The sequence below is a fragment of the Dermacentor andersoni genome, chromosome 2, assembly GCF_023375885.2.
Source record: "Dermacentor andersoni chromosome 2, qqDerAnde1_hic_scaffold, whole genome shotgun sequence".
NCBI lineage: Eukaryota > Metazoa > Arthropoda > Arachnida > Ixodida > Ixodidae > Dermacentor > Dermacentor andersoni.
Window position 1 is genome coordinate 39,984,401 of NC_092815.1, and position 22,177 is coordinate 40,006,577.

At 46.5% G+C, this 22,177-nt stretch overlaps 1 protein-coding gene across 1 annotated transcript in view; it reads left to right on the plus strand.

The window, feature by feature from the left end:
• The window catches only part of U2af50 (U2 small nuclear riboprotein auxiliary factor 50), a 53,315-nt gene that overhangs the window by 9,968 nt on the left and 21,170 nt on the right, over positions 1-22,177 (plus strand). Inside the window, exons 3-5 of the mRNA XM_050189467.3 lie at positions 3,736-3,869; positions 10,371-10,606; positions 16,550-16,666. Coding sequence (XP_050045424.2) covers positions 3,736-3,869; positions 10,371-10,606; positions 16,550-16,666 — 487 coding nt within the window. The remainder of the gene's footprint in view (positions 1-3,735; positions 3,870-10,370; positions 10,607-16,549; positions 16,667-22,177) is intronic.

Genomic DNA, 22,177 nt, shown 5'->3' on the forward strand with positions numbered 1-22,177 from the left:
TCCTACACTTATGTAGCAAAAGTATGGAACAGACTATGGAAGTTATCAAGTCGGCAACCTTACCCCTTGTCTTTAGCGGACGTTCAAGGAGACAGCCTTGAAGACCAGCCTAATGCTCTTGGAGAACATTTCTAGCATGTGTCCAGTTTTGCAAATTATTCAGAAGCACTCGTCAGACTTACAGCAATAGCGGAAAAATAAGGTGCTGAACCGTAAATGTAGCCAGAATGGACCCTATAACCTACCATTTAGCGCTGCCGAGCTCAAAGCTTTCTTGAACAACTTTATGAAGTCTGCTCCAGGACCTGATAGTTATGTACACAAGGATCAAACATCTTCATCCTGACACAAAAGTAGTAGTAGTGTCCCTTTTCAACACCATCTGGGCAACAGGATACATTCCACTGTGATAGAAAGAAGCTATTGTGGTACCTGCCTTCAAACAAGGAAAAAATGTGTCCATAGTAGCAAGTTACTAGCTCATAGTGCGAACAAGCTGCCTCTGCAAGTTATTTGAAAAAATGATTAATTGTTGGTTATCACATTTCTTTGAATCAAACAAATTACTTGACCCATACTGATGTGGTTTTAGAGAAGGCCATTCTGCAACTGATCATTGCATGCACTCATGACGTTTTCATTCACAAACAATTCTTTCTATCCATGTTCCTTGAGATCGAAACAGCATATGACACAACATGGCGTTACGGAATTTTCAGAGACCTCTCAGAAATGGGCATCCATGGTAATATGCTTAATATAATATAAAGTTACTTATCGGACCGTACATTCTGTGTTAAGAGTTCACAATGCCATATGCAGGCTATCTATTCAGGAAACTGGTATACCACCGGGTGTCATGCTTAGTTGCACTCTTCTTAGAGTAAAAATGAGTTCTCTACGTACACACAATTCATGAAGTACGTTTTATTGACTTGCATTAATGGACATGCAAATAGGATTCAAATGCTGTAACCTCGCAGTCTGTAAGCGACAGATTCAACTTGGCCTCTCTATAAAGTGTCAAAATGGGCGACAGAGTGGATTCAGGTTAAATCCCCTTAAAAACTCCTGCGTCCTATTCTCAAGAAAGAGCCCTACTCCCAGACCCTGATATTCAGCTGCATGGACAGTGTAATGGTTGGGGTCGGGCATGAAATAGATGATAGCTGGCCCATGCCGTCGTCCAGCTCATCCGTGCTGAGGACATTGTTGAAGGGAGAGACTTGTTCTCATCAAGAACAAAGAATACGGGATTTATTTACAGTATCTACTTGAGAACGTTACAGTCCATCAGTCTAGCATGACTGAACGAGAATGCACACTCACACTCAGCAGCTGCGCAACAGCTGCTTGTAAACACTCTGTCCTCCCTAGATCCATAGGTGAGGGAAAACGGCCGTTCAACCAAACGGAGCGTCCAAAGTCATCGTAGCCCACGCGCCTTTTTGGGGGAGGGTTTACACACTCATTTACACACAGGTTTCACAGAACACACCGAGGGGAGAAGGTTTCTCGCAGACAGGGGTCTGCCCTGAGCAGGCGCCTCTTGATCCCTGGTTTGACTTTGCAGTCAGTGGCCGCCGTGTCTGTCCATTGACTGACCACTTCTGGGACCCATGAGACCGCACCGCAAAACTTCTTCCAGGAGTTCCCCCGCTCCAAACAAACCGTGGCGGCGACGGCAAAGCCACTAACAATACTTGGTCTGCTGACTGCGTCTAACATAGTGGCGCCGTACAGCTGTTGATGCGGTGCATTGTCGTCCTTACAAAGCGAGTCGCCGCAGCGGTGTGGGAAGACTCGGAGGTCACTTCTCCTCTAGATCGCCAGCCCCGCAGCTGCGTCGGGCTGGGAGAATTTTGTAGGTCGGTACTTTTGCAGGCCGATCGTAACAACAGCGATTGCCTGTGAACACCGAACATAAATTTTTAGGCATCATTTTAGACATGAAAAAAATCTTCATTCCAAACATAAAATACCGCAAGATCAAATGCCAAAAAACAATGAATACTCTTAAAATTTTGTCACACACATGGAGCAGTGACAGAAAGTGCCCCTTGAATCTCTATAAAAGCCTGATATGCACACGCTTAGACTATGGGACCATAGTGCATTAGTCTGCCACTCCAGCATCCTAAAGATGCTGAACCCTGTTTACTATCCAGGTATCCGTCTGGTGACCGGAGCCTTCAGGACAAGCCCAATAGAAAATCTCTGCACAGAATCGAATGAGTGGTCACTCCATCTGCAGAGGCACTACTCCAATTTCTTGTATTATCTGAAAATACACTCAAGAAATGAGCACCCCTCCTATTCAACTGTAAATGATATTACTTGTGCCAACCTCTTTCACAACTGACCTGCAGTGAGAGAGCCCTTTTCACTGTGTTTAAGGAACCTTAGTGGGGAAACGGGTATTCCAGTCTTTGAATATCCTCCAATGGCTCCAGTGAAGCTGTTATTGGTGTGGCAGTGGTAAATCGTTGAATATAACACATCAGTTACTGATGTAACAAAACATGCTACAGATGTGCACGTACAAATGCACTTTCTAGAGCTTCAGCCAAAGCCATTCTTGAAGCCGTATCTATGCAAAAGACAGAGGTATTGTCAACACTTGTGGGATGTGGAAACATTCAATAAGCTCCATGTGAGTAAACCACTTTTAGGGAATTGGCCATCATTAACAAAGTCACCTCAGAATAGAGCACACATATGGTACCCATTCATGCCTTTTGACTAGCTCTGAACCTCCCCTCTGTGGTAGATGTGACGAGAGGCTGACCGTACTCCACCTCTTGCTGGAGTGTTGGGAAGCAGAAGCAGAACGACAAAAGCGCTTTCATCTGGCATACCAATAACACATTCCCCTTCATCTTGCATTGTTTCTTGGATCACAACCATTTTTTGAAGAACAATCAGTATTAAATTATTTATGTGATGTTAACCTATTGCACATTATAAGTCCACGAGATTCACATCACAGAGGCTGCTGCTGCGATAGTAGCGTCTTGTATGGCACAAATCTCCAGGCACTTAAGCTTAGGGACGCTGTTCAGGCAATAGTGCTACATACAGTGACATATTTTAGTATGTAACCTCTTCATGATATATAGTTTGTACATAGCACACATCATTTTTCATTGTCATAGTTTTAATATATATATGTATGTATGTATATATTGGCCACATCGGGCCCTTTCGCCAATAAAACCCACTAATCATCATCATTGGCTCAGTGACTATGGTGTCCTGCTGCTGAGCATGTGGTTCCAGCTTCAATTCCCAACTGTAATAGACTGTATTACGGTGGCAGCAAAACGAAAAAGAATGCTTGTGTGCATAGATTTCTGTACGAGCTAAAGAACCACAGGTGGTTGAAATTAGTGTGAAATCCTCTGCTATGGCACCACTCATAGCTTGTGTATTGCTTTGGTATGTTAAACCTATTTATTTGAATTTAGTTTGTCTTGTCAGACTACTATATTCAGTTGCAGTGCAGTAATGTAGACAGGTTTGTGGTAGCAAAACAGTTCTCTTCCTTTTGTCATTATCACCTAAGTTATCAGGATTGTATGATTGTGAATGGTGGATCATAAAACATAATTAAAATCTAGTGAATGGAATGTTACATTATGCCTATACAGGGCCCTTGTCTTATTGAAGCCATGCATCTTAAAGTATACTGCGTCGTGTTACAAGCCATGACATTGCTTTGTTGTTCACTTGCAGCCGAAGTCGTAGCCGAGAGAGAGGCGCCGCCGGAGGAGCAAAAAAGTCTCGCAGAAGGAAGCCCTCTATTTACTGGGATGTGCCGCCTCCTGGCTTTGAGCACATCACTCCCCTTCAGTACAAGGCCATGCAAGGTAGGCAGGTGATGTTTCCAGCCAGGTCCTGCCTACATCCAACTTGACACTTCCCAGAAAAGGAAAAGGCCTGTATTACACGGCCTTACAGGGGCCCTGCAGCGCCATATTCGGGTCACCATATTTGCGCTAGATTTGTTCTCAGCATGTCGTAGAACACAACGAAAGGAGTTAGGAAAATTCAAGATACAAGCAAAATGTGTGTAACGCTCCAATCAAATTGCCACGGCTTAAGGTGCACATTTCACTCTCCCTTTATGTGATATGGCGTTGCCTAACAGCAGCAGTGCTTTGGTGTAAGCCGGCGTGCCACGGTTGCCAAGCCTGCCCAGCTTGCTGATGGCTTTAGGATGACCTCCGCGATTGGCCATCACGTGGTCTAATCTCTGAGGCCATGGTCTCACGTATATAATTACAACATACAACAGCTCCCACAAGGTAGCTGTTAGCGCTCCGAAGTGCTCAAAATGGGATGCATCGTTCTCATGGTTGCAGCACCTCGCCTGTGGCTCTGTGATACTTAAAATAGTTCTAAAAGATAATGTTGTCATAGCTTTTTTCACAGTACTCTCAATATCATGTGAACATAAGCTGCACATTACATTTCGTACCAGCCATCATGCGGCACTCTCATTCATCATATCCTGTCTACGAAGTACAAAACATCTTCGCATCAAGGCCATGCCATTGGCGCCATTTAATAAGCTTTTCCGTATGCATTGCAGGTTTTCAAGCCACACTTTTCGATCCACAGTCTTTCTGTTCCAGGTTGCGTATGCTGACAGTTGGAGATTCCTTTAGCGTAGGTTAAAGCATCAAAATTGGAATATTTAATGTTTTAATCACACAGACAAATCACTACATCGCTGCTGACCGCAACATTGCCCAGTGGCACTCGCCAAAAGCATCATTGACATCACCACCCACTCCTCCGTGATTGTTTAAAAACAAATTTGCAGATAACCACTGCGCTCCGGCAAAAATATGATAAATTAAGCTTTTATTTTATTTTTGTCTGCTGTACTTTTTATTTAACGCAAACAGAAACTTGAAAAAAATCACTACAACCACAAAACACAGCACGCTGGCTGTTCTTTCCCCTCTGGTATGGCGGCATACCTTTGGCCTCTGAACACAAAAACTTCTCTTCTTGCTTGTGTATGCTTATGAGCAGCCTTGTCGCCTGACTGCCTTGTCCGCGTGGGGCAGATTTCTCACCTAGATGCATCATTGTGTTTTCGCACCATTTTTGTTCGCGGTGCTGCACAGTAGCAGGTTTTCTCAACCAGTGCTTGTGGGAAACATGAAATGTGCTAGAATACGCATAGATACAGTGGAACCCTGGTTATACGTCCCCCGGTTTTGCAATGACCCGGGTTTTACGGCGGGTTACCGCAGTCCCGGTAAAGTCCCCATAGAAGCAGTGCATTAAAAACCCCGGTTATACGACAACCCTTGCGGGACGGAATGGCGGACGAAAGAAAAGTGCCACTGGTCTCTTTCCTCGCTCCGTCTCTCCGCACGCAGAGCGCTTGGCACCACTCGACCGGTTCACTCCGGCACAGTTTTCTTCCCTGCCTCGTCTCATCGTTCGTTTGTCTCTCCCCCACCAGCAGCTGCCTGCGACGCTCGCTATGCTGAAATAGTGCCTTTTTTTCTCTACAATCGCTTTCTCGCCCTCACTTCTCGGCGGCGGCGCCTCTCGTCACGTTGGGGAAGCGTTTCTCTCCTTCCAGTTTCCCAGCAGCAGATCACTGACAAGGTAGTGCAGAGAGGCCTAGGTTTATTGCACGTGTTCTTCGTCGTAAACTTAGCGACCAGCGTTCAGCGGAGGTTTTGAGTTGTGTGGAGCAATGCGACGCATGATGTCCCGAAAGCGCACAGTCGTGTCGCTCGGCGATAAGCTGAATATTATCGAGGAAGCAGAAGAACGACATAGAGCCACAAAAGCCAGCATTGCCCGGGATTTTAAGATACTCCAATCTTCGCTTAAGACGATCCTCAAGACGGTGATATTGCAGAATGCCAACAAGTTCGGGCTCAAGCGGAAAGCGGCAAAGGAAGGACAACATGAGAAGTTAGAAACAGTTCTCGTCAAGTGGCTGCATCAAGCACAGAGCTCTGCGATCAACGTTGACTGCTTCATTCTAAAAAAGAAAGAAGACCTTGTGGCATTGTGTCTGGGCATTGACGACTTTCAGGCATCGAACGGGTGGCTGGATCGCTTTGAAAAACGAAACAGGGTTGTGTACAGCCGCTCCTGCGGAGAAAGCACTTCCATGGACGTTTCGACGGTGAACAAATGGATGGAGTCGCTGCCGGACATGATTGCTGCATACAAGCCCTGCGACGTGTTCAACGCCGATGAGAGCGGTATTTTTTGCCATATGCGGCTCAAGCAAACTCTTGCATTTAAGGGCGACAGCTGTCATGGTGGCAAGCGTAGTAAAGAGCGTGTGACGGCACTATTCTGCGCTAACGAGGACGGTTCAGAGAGGCTGCCCGGGCTCGTTGTTGGAAAGTTTGCAAAACCACAGTGCTTTAAGAACTTGAAGACGCTGCCGTGCAGCTGCAACTTCAACAAAAAGGCGTGGATGATGTCTTCGCTCTTCAGCAATTTTTTGCAGTAGCTGGATAACAAAATGGGTGCTAAGGCGAGGAAAATATTGCTTTTCGTGGGCAACGCGCTGTGCCACCCACCCGATACTTCCAGCATGAGAAAGGGTTGTTTTTCCGCCCAACTGCAGAAATCGGCTGCAGCCGCTAGATGCCAGCATCATTAAGGGAGGAGGAGGGGATCAGAAATAACTTTCTTGTTTCTTAACAGAAAGGGCTGAAATTTGGCACACACACTGCACATTGCAATAAAGAGACATATATAAAATTTCATTAGGATATCTTCATTAGTTTTTGTTTTATAATAATTTATAAGTTCTTTGCTTGTGGAACGCCTGGCACAGTAACAAAACATGATAGGGAGCTGGGAATACTTTTCACGTTTGCCCAAATGTCTAATCTACATCAAGACAGTGTCAGATTCTTTTTTTTTTTTTTTGTGCGCTAATAATTTTTTGCTCAACAAAACATGCACATGACTGTGCTTCTCTGCATGGAGCCATGCAGTTATTGTGAAATAATTAAATAATGGAAAGATAAAGAAACATTTCAAGACTGTTTAATTTAAGTACAGCACAGCTTGTGGATCACAGCAAAACAAACTGGACCAAAATCAGTCCAGCCATTGTTGTGCTACGCTTTCCACGAGCGAGGTGATTGAAAAAAAAAATGCAATTGAGAAAACAGCCTGCAAAGTTTTAAAAGCACCAGGGCTGTAATATTTTGAATCATTGCTGTCGGGCATCTTCTTATACCTTTGCCTCTTTGTTTTGGTGGGCTTTGGATGCCTTCTTCAGGCGTTCTTTATCCTTTTCTTGAGCCCTCTGGAGTAGTGCATGACCACCATTTTCACTGCCGGACCGACCTACAGAACGCTGTTGGCATCTTGAGCACAGAGTTTTAGCGATCAAAGAGTTAATCGCGGAAACCTGCACAATAATGAATTCACAGTCACAAGGGGCCGAAATTTGTTCTTGGCCTTGCTGGTCCATCAAACTGAACTTCCGCTCAGTTGCGGACACTGCGTGAAGGCAGTCACGAACGCTGCATGCCTGCGCTTCTGCAGTCACCGCTGACACAAAACGCGGCTCAAGGCGCATCTGAATCATGCGACGTTTGGGCGACAATTCGTCTGGTGAGTCTTGAGTCACCATACAGTATGTAGCTCGTCGACTGTTGGGGCTCACTCGCAGGCTGCGTGTTCCTGTCGCGCGATGCGTCGGAAATGGTACACCGTTTCTGCCGGCAATGGTGACCTTCCACCCGCGTCGCCTCCAACAATGCGATCTCGGTTGCAGACTTGCGCGGCCGTACGCACAGCTGCGAGAGCCTCCGTTGGCATGTCTTCCGGTGCCTTGATTATTAGTGTCGATGTCACAGGGCGATTGTCGGCTTCGCTGTTGGAATCGCACGGTGCAGGATAATGCGGCACGTTGTGCGCGTATTCAGTCGGGTGCTCTGCTTCTCCCGCTGGCCGCCTTCTTTTTCTCGTCGTAGGAGGCTTGCGCTTTCATTTTCTGAAGGCATGCTTCATTTAAAATTTCTTTTCGAACGAGCGACGATCCAACGCTGAACTGGGAGCTTTCATAAATCCGAATTCTACGAGTGTCAAACGAAGAAAGACGCCGGCGTGGTTTTCAAAGCAGACAACTGCGGTCCGCTGCGGTTGCCAGTCTTGCCCGCTGCTGCAGCAGCAACCAATGGCGAGACGCCTTTCAGCACGGCCACCAATCGGAGGCCAGCTTTCATCGCAGGACCCGTGTGACTGCCTCTAGCAGACCCGCGCTTCTTTTTTGTTTGTGTGTTTGTTACAAGATGGCGACGACCGAAGAATTCAGGTACGGAATGGCGAAACTTCGAGCTTTCGAACGATACCAAGATGGCGGCGTTCGGTGGCGGGAAAGACGAGTTAGAGCTCCACGAACTGCGGTGATTTTATGCGATTTCAAGCTGTTTTCTCACCCTACGCACTGATAAATTAATTTTTTTCTGGAACTTTTAGTGCGTTTTCAGCCAAACCATTTTGATACAATGTAGATTAGGCATTGCAGATAGCGAAACCCGTCATTGCCAAAAATGAATCTTTTTCGCGGTTTTCGCGATCTGATCCCCGCGTCCCCCCTTAAGTGCATCAAGCAAGGGTACCGGAAGTGGTTAGTGCAGCGTCGGCTGGTGGCTATGGAGTGCAGCGAGTCGGAAAAAAAGATCACTGTGCTCGACACCATGCATTTTATTGCCGTTTTGTAGAACGCGGTGTCGCAAAGCACAATCGCTAAGTTGGTTTAAGCACTGTGACTTTAAGCGAGAGACTGGCTCCTCTGCTGGGGACGCAACAACCTCGATGCCGCTCAAGGCTGATGCAGGCTTCGCTGGCGACGATTTCGAGTCTTTAAACCTCGCCACAACCTTCGCCGAGTACGTAGAGGCCGACGACAATGTTGCGATCTGCAACAAGGTGTCGCTGGATGATGCCATCGAGGAGGCTTTGCCTAGTGCCGACACTGCTGCGACATCGGACAACGACAACGCCACAGATGCCGTGCCTGTGCCTACCACGTTCGCCGAGGTGCTACGGCACATAGACGGCATCCGGAACTTCATCTGTTCATGCGGCACAATAGAGGACCTCCTTTTGGACGTTGCCCAACTCGAGCTAAAGCTCTTGGTTCACGGATCAAACAAGCTCCTAAAGAAAATTACCAACTTTTTTTTAATGTTCGCGTCGGCTGGCGGGAATCGCGGCAGTGGGCAGTGGAGTGCCGTAAAGGTTCGTTTGAATAAAGCATGATTGGGACCTGTACTGCAGCATTAATTCTTATTGCATTTACTTTTTTGGTAATTTGCATTTCCAAGCCCTGCAGAGTATGTTAGTAGTTTACATTGAAGTTTCTCGTAAATCTATCGCGCAAAATAAGTAGCATTTTTATAGGCATAATTTATGTTCGGATTGTACAACACTTTTTCGCGGTCCCGAGAAAGTCGTATAATAGGGTTCCACTGTACTTTCTTACCATGGTAACAGTATCATCAGCACACCGGAATCCAGGAACACAGAACATGTAGGCAACCATGGAGTGTGAACTTCTGCTACGTAAGCGTTTCGGGCTCTCACCATTGGCAGTGAGGTGTTTAGGCCAGTGGCTGAGAGAAATGGGGCAGAAGAGCATGCAAAATTTTAGTTGAGCGCATGCATTTTTTTTTTTCTTGTATTTTCACATTTCTCGACTGAATAACTTTGGACTGCGTACACCTATCGCTGCCATTCTAGTTGCATTTATCTCTCCAACCATCAATCTACAAAATCCACGACCACAAAACTGTGGCTTGAAGTGTTTGAGGGCCCCTTTGAGACTGACCTGACATGAAAAGACGCTGGAAACCTGTTGTTTCAAGGAATTCAGCTTAGCTTCACAGCACTACCCCGAATCAGTGACAGACTGACCAATGGCTTCTGAAATGTTAATGTATTGGAGAGTTCACATGAATTTTCTCACATGGACTTTTCTGTAAGTTAAAATGTTTATCTAGAGCTGTTGTGCCGTCTTCACTGACGTGAAGCTATTCATTTTTAGGCAGTGGCCATTTTGTGGGGAAAGCTAGCTTCCACCTCATTTACAGAGTAGGCGTAGGTGTGGTTAGCAAATTCACGTTAACAAGAACTGAACCTGCTAGCACTCCTTAACAAAATTTCTCATAATGAAGACACCAGATACTGCCTACTCACCAATTTATAGAAGTTATTGTCATCTATACTCCCTTGGAGGTAAATTGTGGTTCCTACCATACTGCCGGTTGAGACTGGTGCAGAGGTTGAGAAAAATGCTCTATTTATTGTATGCTGCACAACTGCACAGCAGAATGCTTAACTGCATGCTTGCCTTACAGCGTCTGGTCAGATTCCGGCCACTATGCTGGCAGCTACGGGCGCCATAGCCACAGTGGGCGGGACTACCACGACCATAGGCGGAGGAGGCCTTGGAGGAGGGGGAGGAGGAGGGGGTGCAGGCCCTGTTGCACAGGCAATCATCCAACCACCAGCTGCTGTGCCTATTGTGGGCGGCACCATCACTCGTCAGGCACGGCGTCTCTACGTGGGAAATATACCTTTTGGCTGCTCTGAGGCAAGTGCTCTCTCATTGTTTCTCACAGTAGTGTGGTGATCCTTTACGTCCAGTAGACAAACTAAGCATGTCCACACTTCTTGCACACCTTGTACCGTGGACGTGCAACAAGGGTGAATTGAGAGTGACAATCTGAGCAGTTCCCTGTATCTATTTCGGGTTTTCAATGGCGCTGCAGAAATGAGAAAGGAAAAAGAAACAGCCAGCGTGTTTGGTGCAGCATGCAGTGACTGGATTTTGCACAAAGAAAATGCGAGAAATAGGCAGTTAGTGAAGCTCCGGCTGACTCAATTCAACTTCGTCTTAAAGCAGGTGATGTTACGAAGATTCTTCATTTAGGCTCCGAGTCCTCCAAAGAGGAGGACATTTCGGTCGGCAGACAGTGGATGCAAGTTGATATGAATGGTCCGCTGACTTAACGTCCATGTTTTCAATTAGCTCTAGCACCAGGCTTTTTTTTTTTTAATTATTATTTAGATGGCATAAGCAAATTGATACTGTTTGGAAGTCACTCACACATGAAAAGCTAAACTTTTTCTTGCTGTAATTATTCATCAAGGCGTGCAGTAGAACCTCATTGATATTATTCCGTCACGTATGATTTCTCAGCGACAACATTCGCGATCAAGAACACAAAAAAGGACCCAATGGACGTCAGACTCTGGAGTTTTGCAAGACGCGTAGCGCCACCTGCCGGTGCGAAGAGAGAGTAATTGAGTAGTGCGAAGCCCGACTCCCCTTGCTAAGTTGCCTATGCAGCTAGCGACTGCGAAACAACGATTTAACTAGATTTTGGGCCATATGGCGAGTGTTTTGCGCATTTAACATCCAGACAGAGTGCTATGAATTTCTAACTCTAGTCGGACGCGCCGCCGAACTGCCGTAAAGCGCTTGCTGGCTCACTCATCAGACTGATGACGAAACAACGGCAACCGCGATAGCTCCGCGCACTACGAAGAAACGCCGCAATCGACGCTACTGTTGTGTTGTAAAGTGGCATGAACGTGAAGGACGGAATAACAACGTTCAGTTTTACCGATTTCCATCGCGATCGTATGAAGGGGAAAGGCGAGAGCGCTGGATACGGGCCGTTCAACCTGTTGGGTAATCGGATTACTTGCATTCCCCCCCACAACACAGCGGCTCGCATGAGAAAGTGCGACAATTTTGTTCTTCTGTAATTGTGTTGCGTAGCCCTGACGGAAACTCAAGAATCTGCAGCCGCCACTTCGTTGGTAACAGAAAAAACAACGTTGCGAACCATCCTGCTTATGTGCCATCGATATCTCCGCCTTTTAACAGACGTCCGCCTCCACTTGACTCAACAAGTGGAACGGAGAGATTTGGCAGGTCAGCTTAACCAAACATTTTGGTTCGTTTATGAATTCAAAATCCTGTTCTGGAGCATCGTTGTATCGCGAGCTCATTTCTGCTTTCGGTATTTTGTATGTCCTGTACCGATACAAGCACGCTTCGCAATGTGCCGAGTCTGCTCGATTGCGTTTTTCAAATGTGAGCAATAAAGTTGCTGTAGGAGCACTGGATGAGTAACTGCGGAATAACGTACGTGTGTAAAGAAAAAAAAATGTAGCGTTTATTTACATTTATGTGTGCGCGCTTGCTGCTCGAAACGTCTGCAAAAAGTTCAAATTAAGGTACTGAGCGATGCTGTAGCTCCTGCGAGAAAGAAAGATGCAGCGCGTAGGCACTGTAGGAAGCTTACTTTTGTTATGATCGCACGCAATTTGCTGCCTTGGAAAACGTTTTCTGTTTGCTGCCCTGGAAAAGGCTATGAATGGATTTACTCTCTGTAAATAATTGCGAGACAAAACAATACGATAAAATACATAAAAATATAGGAGATCCTTAATAAGTCTTGTATTCAGGACATATTCAATATGAACCAATTTGAAATGCTTAGATCTTTATGCTGATATGCCTATAGACAAACTTGATGCTCTCTGTACTTGCGAGTTGCAGCACGCCGAAATAACACTTGAGACTTTATTTTATATTGTACACGTACTTCGCCCTGCTGAGCTTCCTTTCCGAAGCGTGGATGGGCGGAAGAAGTTTTCCAGGCCCTTGATTTTAAGAAACCGTGCCTCAACACAAACGAAAGAGAAGGGTACATTGTGGCCTATGCACCTTTGCTTGCGGACAGCTCTCCTTGCACTACTCAGTTCGCGCCAAGGCTCCGATGGGGGCGCTGGTGACGGGTTTTTTCGCAGCGCCGCCTGGGCAGAGTCTGAGGTCTATAGAGGCACACTTATCTTTTACCAATTTGTTTCCCGGAAAACACAATTTTTTGGCACCAACGTTCCGTACATTGCGAAAGTGCAATCGTATGTTACGTTTTGCAGCCACTGGGTCCCATGCACACAAGAAAATGCGCGAGGCTCGTCATGTGAGAACACCGGTGCGCACTCATTTTTTTATTCTGTACCAGCAAGTTACCTCCGGGGTCTTCGCATACCACATTCAGAGCTATCGCCGGCAGCCATATTGCGATAAGCATCCTTGCCCGTCTGTCTCGCAGTGTGTGGTGCTGTTGGAAGTACACTGCACGCTTTTAATTGGTGATAACCCAAACGCACCGCCGTTCCATGCTGCAGACTCTGATAGTATACGTCTTCTGGCTGCCAGATCCCAAGCGCTATAATGTAAAGCTATTCTAAACTTTGCCATTCGAATTCTGCAATCAGTCCTTCATGATTGATTGGTCAATCAGTCCTTCATGACGCGGCATCCGGACACACAGCTAAGCCTTTCAGCGCTTGGTGTTTTGGAATTCGTGACCAAGCACATTGCGCACGCAATCCTCGACCCCGCCACTAAGTATTTCACGCATAGGAGTCTCCAACTCTGTGATCAAGCACATCGCGCGTGGACATCTCGGACCCTCGCCTATGCAATTTGTGCATCGGCGCCTCCAACTGCGCGACTACATACATCGAATGTCAACTACTCAAGCCCGCGGCTACTAATTTCGTTCATCAGCACCTCGGACTGCGCGACTAAGCACATCAAGTGTCGACTCCTCGAGCCCGCGACTAAGTGTTTCGCGCATCGGCACCTCGGATTGCACGGCTAGGTACTTTGCACGTCGGCACCTTGAATTGTGCGAATCAAAGGACAGAGATCCAAGAATTCACCTGTAAGCAAACACAGCAAAAACTACAATCCTATTGCATTTTGTGAGACATGAATTGCTCCAAGAACTTTGAGAGACGTTTTCTCAAAAGTGTGTTTTGGGCATTTTGTGTTGTCTGTGGAAAGGGTAGCATTGGAATGCCTGGACCAATTTTTATCCTGTTTGTTTTTATGTGTTCCCTGAAGTGTGCTAGAAGGTAGGACAGTCTTCAATATCTTGCTGAGGGCTAAGTTCTTTTTTCTGCGTGCTAATTTGTGAATGACAAGTTCTGGTACAATTAGTAAAAGTGAACATGATGTTGTGCATAAAAAAAAATAAAGCAGTTAAAAGGTCTTTGGAGCTACTGTACCCTGTAGTGCTCTCTTGGGCAAAGATTAAAACTACAGGTAGCTCCCTGGCATATTTTGTTACAGTGCCAGGTTTTCCACAAGCGGAACGCATGTAACATTTTGTAACTTGAAAACTGATCAAGGTATCGTAATGAAACTGCATATTTCTTTATTTCAGACACTTTTGAGTGTGGCTGCCAAATTTCGTTGCTCTAGGTCAAAGAACGATTCGATCTGTCCGCAACAATAGGCGGGAAAGCAGGGTAAAGATAACCTGATTCACACAAAATGTAGAGACTAGCACAAACTTACACATATGACGCCTTTACCACAGTACAAGATTTACGGAATAAAGGGAAAATCAGACATCCACCCGTTCGTAGCAATTGCTACAAAGGAAAACCATACGGGTTCCTCGAAAGAAAAGCGTCATAGTTGAAGAAAAATTCGTCCTGGTCAGGGACTCAAACTCGGGACCACCGCCTTTCCACTTTCCAGGGCAGCCGCTCTACCATCTGAGCTAACCAGGCGGCTAGCAGATGGCAGGGCGAAGTCGAATTTGTCGACAACACGAAGCAAAGGCAAGAGTTTGACGTAGTAGTTCTGCGGAAACCCGCAAGATGGAGAGAAGTAATGAATAAAGGGAAAATCAGACATCCACCCGTTCGTAGCAATTGCTACAAAGGACCAGGACGAATTTTTCTTCAACTATGAGGCTTTTCTTTCGAGGAACCCGTATGGGTTTCCTTTGTAGCAAATGCTACGAACGGGTGGATGTTTGATTTTCCCTTTATTCATTACTTCTCTCCACCTTGCGGGCTTCCGCAGAACTACTACGTCAAGATTTACGGAGCAGCACACACACACTAGCACACACCACCATAACAACACTGCCATTGTGTCCCGACAGCATGGCCACTACATCAAGAAATGCTACGTGACTTCCTCCACAGTTTTTTCTTCCTCCATGTGCCACTGTATTGTCTTATTGATTGCGCCGTTTGTGTTGCAGTTTGGTATTCCCAATACTAGCATGGCACACTCTCACTCAAGCAGGATGTTGGATTTAAAAGAAGCTTTAGATAACGTCCAGTTGCCGGTTATTTAGCATAGTTATTGGCAATAAGACTTTAAAAAATATCTTCGAGTAGACCGAACTCAGCTGCTGACTTAAAATTTGCATAAGAGTAGGGACCTTCTTTGAAACCCTGCATGATTGGAAAAGCAGATTTCATGTTTTTAATGTCGTCAGCTTTTGCATGTTTATATTCTAAATTGTAGAAGCAGCTTAATAATGCGATATAGTCGCAGGGGAAGCCATTTTAATAAAAGTGAATGAAACTAGTCTAGTAATTTTTAGTCCGATTGCCTCATTGATGCACAAAAAAGCCAGCTCTGCTATATTTGTTGACTACTATTTCAGTTACAATTAAGGCCATATGTGGCATGTTGGACACTGCATCAAGACCTGTGCTAAAAGGTTAAATGGCTGTTCAGGAAACCAGTGCATGTGCTATGAGTAAATTATAGTCAAGCACTGACAACTTAAGAAAAGGTCAAATTATATTGAACATTTGCATGAGAGAAAACTGTGCTTTAGCACATGGTATTCAATTTCCCTATTAAAAAACTCATACATTTTACTTTTTCACACAACTATGTTGCCACATGTTGTGCAGGTGTTTCTCTCTTACACAAAGCATGCAATAGTGTCGGCAATAGCATGACCTCTGATATTTTCAGAGGTCATGCAATAGCAGTGAGTGTCGTTTGTTGTTGCATGATTTGACTTGCAGAACAACCTTGTAAATTTTTCAGTTTCTCCATTTTCTCTACGACTATGTCATCGCTTGTCAAAAACAACCATGGCAAACTTTAACCTTTTAGATTGATTTGATGTTTTCCCTTAATGTTCCTGTAACAATGGGCTAGTCATTATCCATTCATGTTGGAAGCAGAAAGATTGGACAAACAGGATAAACTTTGTAGTTATCACTTGGGCACTGACAAACAATAAGATACTGAAGTTGAACTCTGTATGCAGGACTATCAAAGGTGTTGGCTTTTTTTTTTTTTTTTTTTCATTTTCATTGTTCGTGGCCCTGTAAAGAAAAGGAAACGCACCGAACAGGAATTTAGTGATGCTTCTTGTACTGTGCTCTCTGACTTGGTCTGCTAAGCCTGCAAGTGGCGTAGCAATGCATTTTGCTCACTGCTTGTGGATGCGATTCCTATTTGCAGATTCTGCCAAATTGCCCACCGAATATGAGACAGCTTTGCTATACATACAGTAAACATAATGCATGGATGGCCTTCTGTGGAAGCATCGAGTTTCAGTTAGGTTTGACTGTGCATAAATGAAAGATTGTTTTTTCTCACCAGTGTATGGAATGTTTCTTTCACAGTTATGGGGGCTGAACGTTGAGTGTACATTCACATTGTCCCGACATCTCTCTGCAGGAGGAAATGATGGACTACTTCAACGCCCAGATGCATGCCTGTGGCTTCTCCCAAGCACCAGGCAATCCTGTGCTAGCTTGCCAGATCAACCTGGACAAGAACTTTGCATTTTTAGAGGTAAACACTTGTGAATAACATATTTGACAATCTTCTTTGTGATCTCATCCGTGCACTGTGGCTGCGCACGGACAGACCACTGCATGCCGTGGACAGGCTGGGTCATCTGAACTGCTTCACCAAAAGCAGCTAAACTGATGCATCTTAACTTGCCATATTTACTTGTGCAAGGCCCTCACTCCTACTTTTGAAGTATGAAGTCTTAGGGGAAAATGATTCAACGAGTGTCACTCATCGCTTAGCAGTTCATTGTGTGAGTTGCTTTACAACTACAACATAGACACTGTGGTATTCAGTCGCTCTGCCATCTAATGGCAGAGCAACTGCACTGGTAAAGCTTCGTTCAGGGTTGGATCCCTTCACCAAAACGAATTTTTCTTCTACTGCGAAGCTTTCTTTCTCAGAAACCAGTATGGGTTTCGTGCTACAGTTGCATGGATAACAATTTTGTCTTTCGTGAACTTTCTTCCACCATGTGGGCTTCAGCAGAAGTGATTTGCCAATTTTACCAATGTTTTGTCAAGTTTTACAGAAAAACAAATTATGTTCGCAAAAAAATTTTACTTGTTGGTTTCCAAACCTTCTGTGGGAAATCTTTTGATGGCGAAAAGATGTTAAAGGGATACCTGCTTCAAGCAACTTAGACAAAAATGTCACTATGATCTAAAAACAATTTGTTGCTTGTCAGATTTAGCTGTTGAATGTTTGCTATTGCTTGTGTGCTGCATCTAAAGGTAAATCATTGTTGATAAAGTGTGTATGTATCCCTCACAACACCTGTGCTCTAGGGGACCTTAAAATTATTCTGACGATCATGTACAAATATACTGAGCTGGTCAGGTAGGCCCTTCTTCAATTCAATTTCGGAAGAGACAGGTTTAAGTGCTCTGTGTAAGGTACATTATTTATTACTGTGGACACTTGTTACAACGGACCATGATAATCCTGCAAAAAAGGTTCATGATAGGTTGTGAAAGGGCAAAACTTAGCATATACTACCTTGGGTAAGCAGTAAGTGATCGCAAAAATGGTAAAAATATCGAAATGAAAATAAATAACTACAGTAGAACCCCGCTGTTACGTTCCTCACTGCTGCGTTTTCCCGGCTGCTACGTCGTTTTCATCCGGTCCCGGCATAGCTTCCATAGGATCCAATGAATAAGGAACCCCGCTGTTACGTTGTAGCTGTGAAAACGTTCCCGCATGATACGTCGCAACTTAGCACCCCAAACCCGCCTGGGCTAAAGTAGACAACGCGCTCCAACCGCCATTTTGGCTTTTGACGAGTTTTGGCTGGGCTTGGCCGGGGTTGGCTATGGAACTGGCTGCAAGAAGCCGCACGCCAGTTCGAGAGGCCGCATGAGGCCGCCACTAAGTGGCCATTCGTGAAAAATGATCTTAATATCATCACTGTGATTACGGTCACCGCTTGGTTGTTGGGCGGGTCGCGTATTTCCAACTGCTCGTAGGTACAACGGGGCGTGGAACTTGCGGAGACGACGGACGTTTGCGCGCATGCGCGAGTGGGAGCGGGTGCGAGAGAGGAAATGTGCGCTTCGGCCTCTGCGGCCCCAACCCACGGGCCGCCCGGCTTCCAGCTTTGATCCCCCCGCTACCGCTTGGGTGCCCCGGAGATCCTGCGCCGGCGGGTCGACTCACGGAGAAAGGAAATTCGGGAGAGGCCCTGACGTCACTCTTTGTGAAGCTAAAGTGAAACCGGAAGTTGGCGTTGCTCGTGGCGTTGCTCCGCCTATCGGGCCTGTTCTCCTCTCTTGTTTACGTTTCTCCCACGCCGCGCTGCGCGCAACCGGGCTGCTCGGACGCGCGCGCTCCGCAGCAATACTAAACAATCGTTAGCACGTTAGCATGATTACGCCAAAGAGGGCAAAATTTCCCGCGTATATTCGTTCGTCCGTTGCCATTGCCGTGGCGCGGTGACGACAAGGAGCACGAGCCGCATGATGCCGGGGAGTTGCCAAATCCTAGCTTTGGAGAAGCCGTCGCGGCTCTGTTCGACCTCCTCCGCAGGTACGTCGCACCTCACAGCGACGCTGACAGCAATGCGGCCTTCCAGGGTATTGAGAAACGTGTGGCGATTTATAGCGAGCGAAAGAAACGGCAAGCCACCATTCTGGACTTTTTTAAGTCCTAAGCGCACTCTGTGGAAATAAATTGTCTATAGTTGAAGCTGCACTTTTTTCATTCATTTTCGGAGCTTTCCTCACTGTTGCGTTTTCCCGGCTGTTACGTTTTTTTCGCCAGGTCCGGTGAAAAACGTATGAACGGGGTTCCACTGTATAGATAAATGGGTTTATGGGTAATCGAAAACAAGCACGCAGCATGGCACCTTCCTGTCTGTGGTTTTCCGGACACTGGTTGCTGACAAACTGCAGTTTCCTTGTACTAGAGCATATGTATCACATCAGCACAGTGACCGGCACAATGTCAGCGAGCCGGCCAGCCAGCACTGACATTCGGATCGTCCAGCCCGAGAACGTCGCTGCCACCGCCGATCACACAAACATTGGCTATAGTTTGTTTTTTGCTCAATGCAGTGGCCAGTAATACAAACCAACATCTTTAAGGGGGGACGCGGCTTTCGCATCGCGAAAAATGGCCCGAAAAGGTTGACTTTTTTTTTTTTTTTGAAATCACATTTTCAGTTTCTATAACTATAACTATTTTTCTATCTGATTCCCAAATATCAACCCTGTAAACCACGAAGAAGTGCTCTAAAAAATTCGTTTTATCAGCCAAAGTGGCAAAAAATCTCGCGGAAATCAAGAAAGAACAGCGCTTTTCAAGCCACAATATCTCTGGAACGGCGCGACCGAGCGCCGCCATCTTGGTCTTGTTGGAAAGCGCATCCCTCCGTCTTCAAATTTGACGCTTCAGTTATCTCCTCCATACAGAAACAAGTGCACAAAAAGCAAATGAGTGAAGGTCGTGCCGGAGTCTGCAATTGGCCGTGCCCGCCACATGACTCCAGCACGGTTTACCATTGGTCCGGTGCTTGTGTCGTCTGCTCGGCTCTTTGCACCTCGTGAATCTAGACGTCTCCACTCTCCGTAATTTCGACATGTCAAAACGGGCGCTACGCAGACATTGCAGTAGCGTGGCCAATCCCTACATCTGTGGACGTCTCAGACCCACGGCTAAGCATTCTGAACATCGGCGACGTGGACCTTGCAACCAAGATTCGCACGCGGAATCCTCGGACATGCGGCTAAGCCTTCCAGCACTCGGTGTTTCGGAATTCGGGACCAAACACATAGTGCACATAATCCTCGGACCCGCGACTAAGCATTTCACGCATAGGGAGTCTCCGACTCGGCGATCATGCACATCGCGTGCGGACTTCTCGGACCCTCAGCTAAGCATTTTGTGCATTGGCGCCTCCGACTGCGCGAATAAGCGCATCGAGCGTCGACTCCTCAGGCCCGTGGCTAGGAATTTTGCACTTCTGCACCTTGGACTGCGCATATAAGCGCATCGAGTGTCGGCTCCTTGAGCCCGCGACTAGGCATTTCGCGCATCGGCTCCTTGTATCTGTGGCTAGGCATTTCACGCATCGGCACGTCGGACCCGCAACCAAGCATATTGTGCGCGTTCACTTTATTATCATATTGTCACAGCAGCTCGTAACAATATCTATCATACCACCCCTTCCTAAAGAGAACCTCATCATGAGCCCTCTTCACTAGGCCCCTTGGGCTGGCACAGACACCTGGCTGCAGAAGTGAAGGCATCATACAGAAGTACAATTCTGGAAAGCATCTAGCAGCTGCATATCTATCACTGGCTCTCTGATCCTAAGTTCCACAGCCATTGTCAAGTAAAGATGACTTAGAAGGCTGCTGACGCTCGGAGCCTTCATTCAGTAACATGGTCAATTCTACCAAAAGAAAAAAAAAAATTCCTCGCTGATTGTACTGGAGACTGCTATCAATCGGGCAGGCTGCAGGTACAACACTGGAACTATGTTCATGCCCACACCGTCACTGCACGTCACTTGGTTTGAAACCAAGGCACCATGCTCTTTGTAGAGCAGCAGCAGCAAAGAATGCCATATAAAAAGAAAATGGAGGGAGAGGGGGGGGGGAGCACATCTGACCAGAGGCCACATGTACAAGAAGCCCCATATCACAAAACACCCCAAATACAGTCGCCGACCGATTTTCCGGACTCCAAAAATTCGGACATGCCCGATTATTCGGTCAGCTTCGTGGCACCGCCATTCTCCCCATAGACCATAATGTATAACAACTGCCGAAAGTTCGGACACCTTGCAACCTCTCGTCTGATTTTTCGGACACTTTTTGAGCCAACTCTGTCGAGAGCACCATGCACCGACTCTGACCGGTGCATGGTTCGACTTGCTGAACGCCATTTTTGTTTTGAACGGAGCTTTCTTGCTGCCCCACGAAGTGGCGCTACTGGAAATCTCCGCTCATCATCATCGTTTTTGCCTGGTTCGATAGAGTGGCTCTGCAGCAGTTCCGGTTTCAGCTTAGTAAGCCATGTCAAGACAATCCACCAGCTGATTTGTTTTTTAGCTCAAGACGCTGCGAGGGCCGCGTTTTTCGTTTGTGCGACTGGTGTCGGCACGGTGGTGTTTGCTTTGTGTGCTGTGTCGAGGTTTCGGTAATCCAACGCGGCATACGTAAACATCGCGTCAAGGGTCTAATGGCGCCGACAGTGCCCGCGCAGACTGCGCTGGGGAATGCCGGCAAGCGGGTGCCGGGAGGCCTAAGACTTGTATCCTTTCGATGTGCTCCCGACTGACGCGGAAAATGTTCTGCCGAGACCTGCGCAGTGGTTGCATTGCGATTCCGGACACCGTCTCATTTGACAGTTTCATAGGTACTGACACTGCTGTATTGACATGCGCAGAACTCGACGACGGCAAGATCATTCGTCAGGTTTCTGCTGCACCGCCGGACGATGACTCCGAGTCGGAAGATGACGCACCATGTGCTACGCTGCCGTCGCATGCGGAGCGTGTACAAGCAGTGACTGTGCTTTCAGCTAATAGTGACCGTACGACCCTCTCCGAGATTCAGGCTTATCTGATTGCGCGTAAACGGAACAGCGTGCAACGGCGCATTCACGATTTCTTCCAAGCCTACTGCCGAGCCCGAATAAGTGCGTGGAAATAAAGGATTTCATTTTTTTTTTCTTAATCTGCTTTTTCGGACACCTGTTTATTCGGACATTTTCGCAGTCCCCGTGAGGTCCGAATAAACGGTCGGCGACTGTACTACAAATTTGGTGCCTTTTAGAGAACTGAAGAAAATTTGACTCTTGAGAGCCTTTTTCTCAAAACTGGTTCCCCCCCCCCCCCCTTTCTGCTCAGTTTCTGGAGCTAATTTTTTTGTTACCATTCAACATATTTATACTTCGGTGGGGTTGTTTTTTTGTCACGTTCCTTGGGCTACAGTGCAGATTGTGACATTCTCACTTTCTTATCTTGACTCTTTGTAAGTTTACGATATGGCTATTCGTCTACCC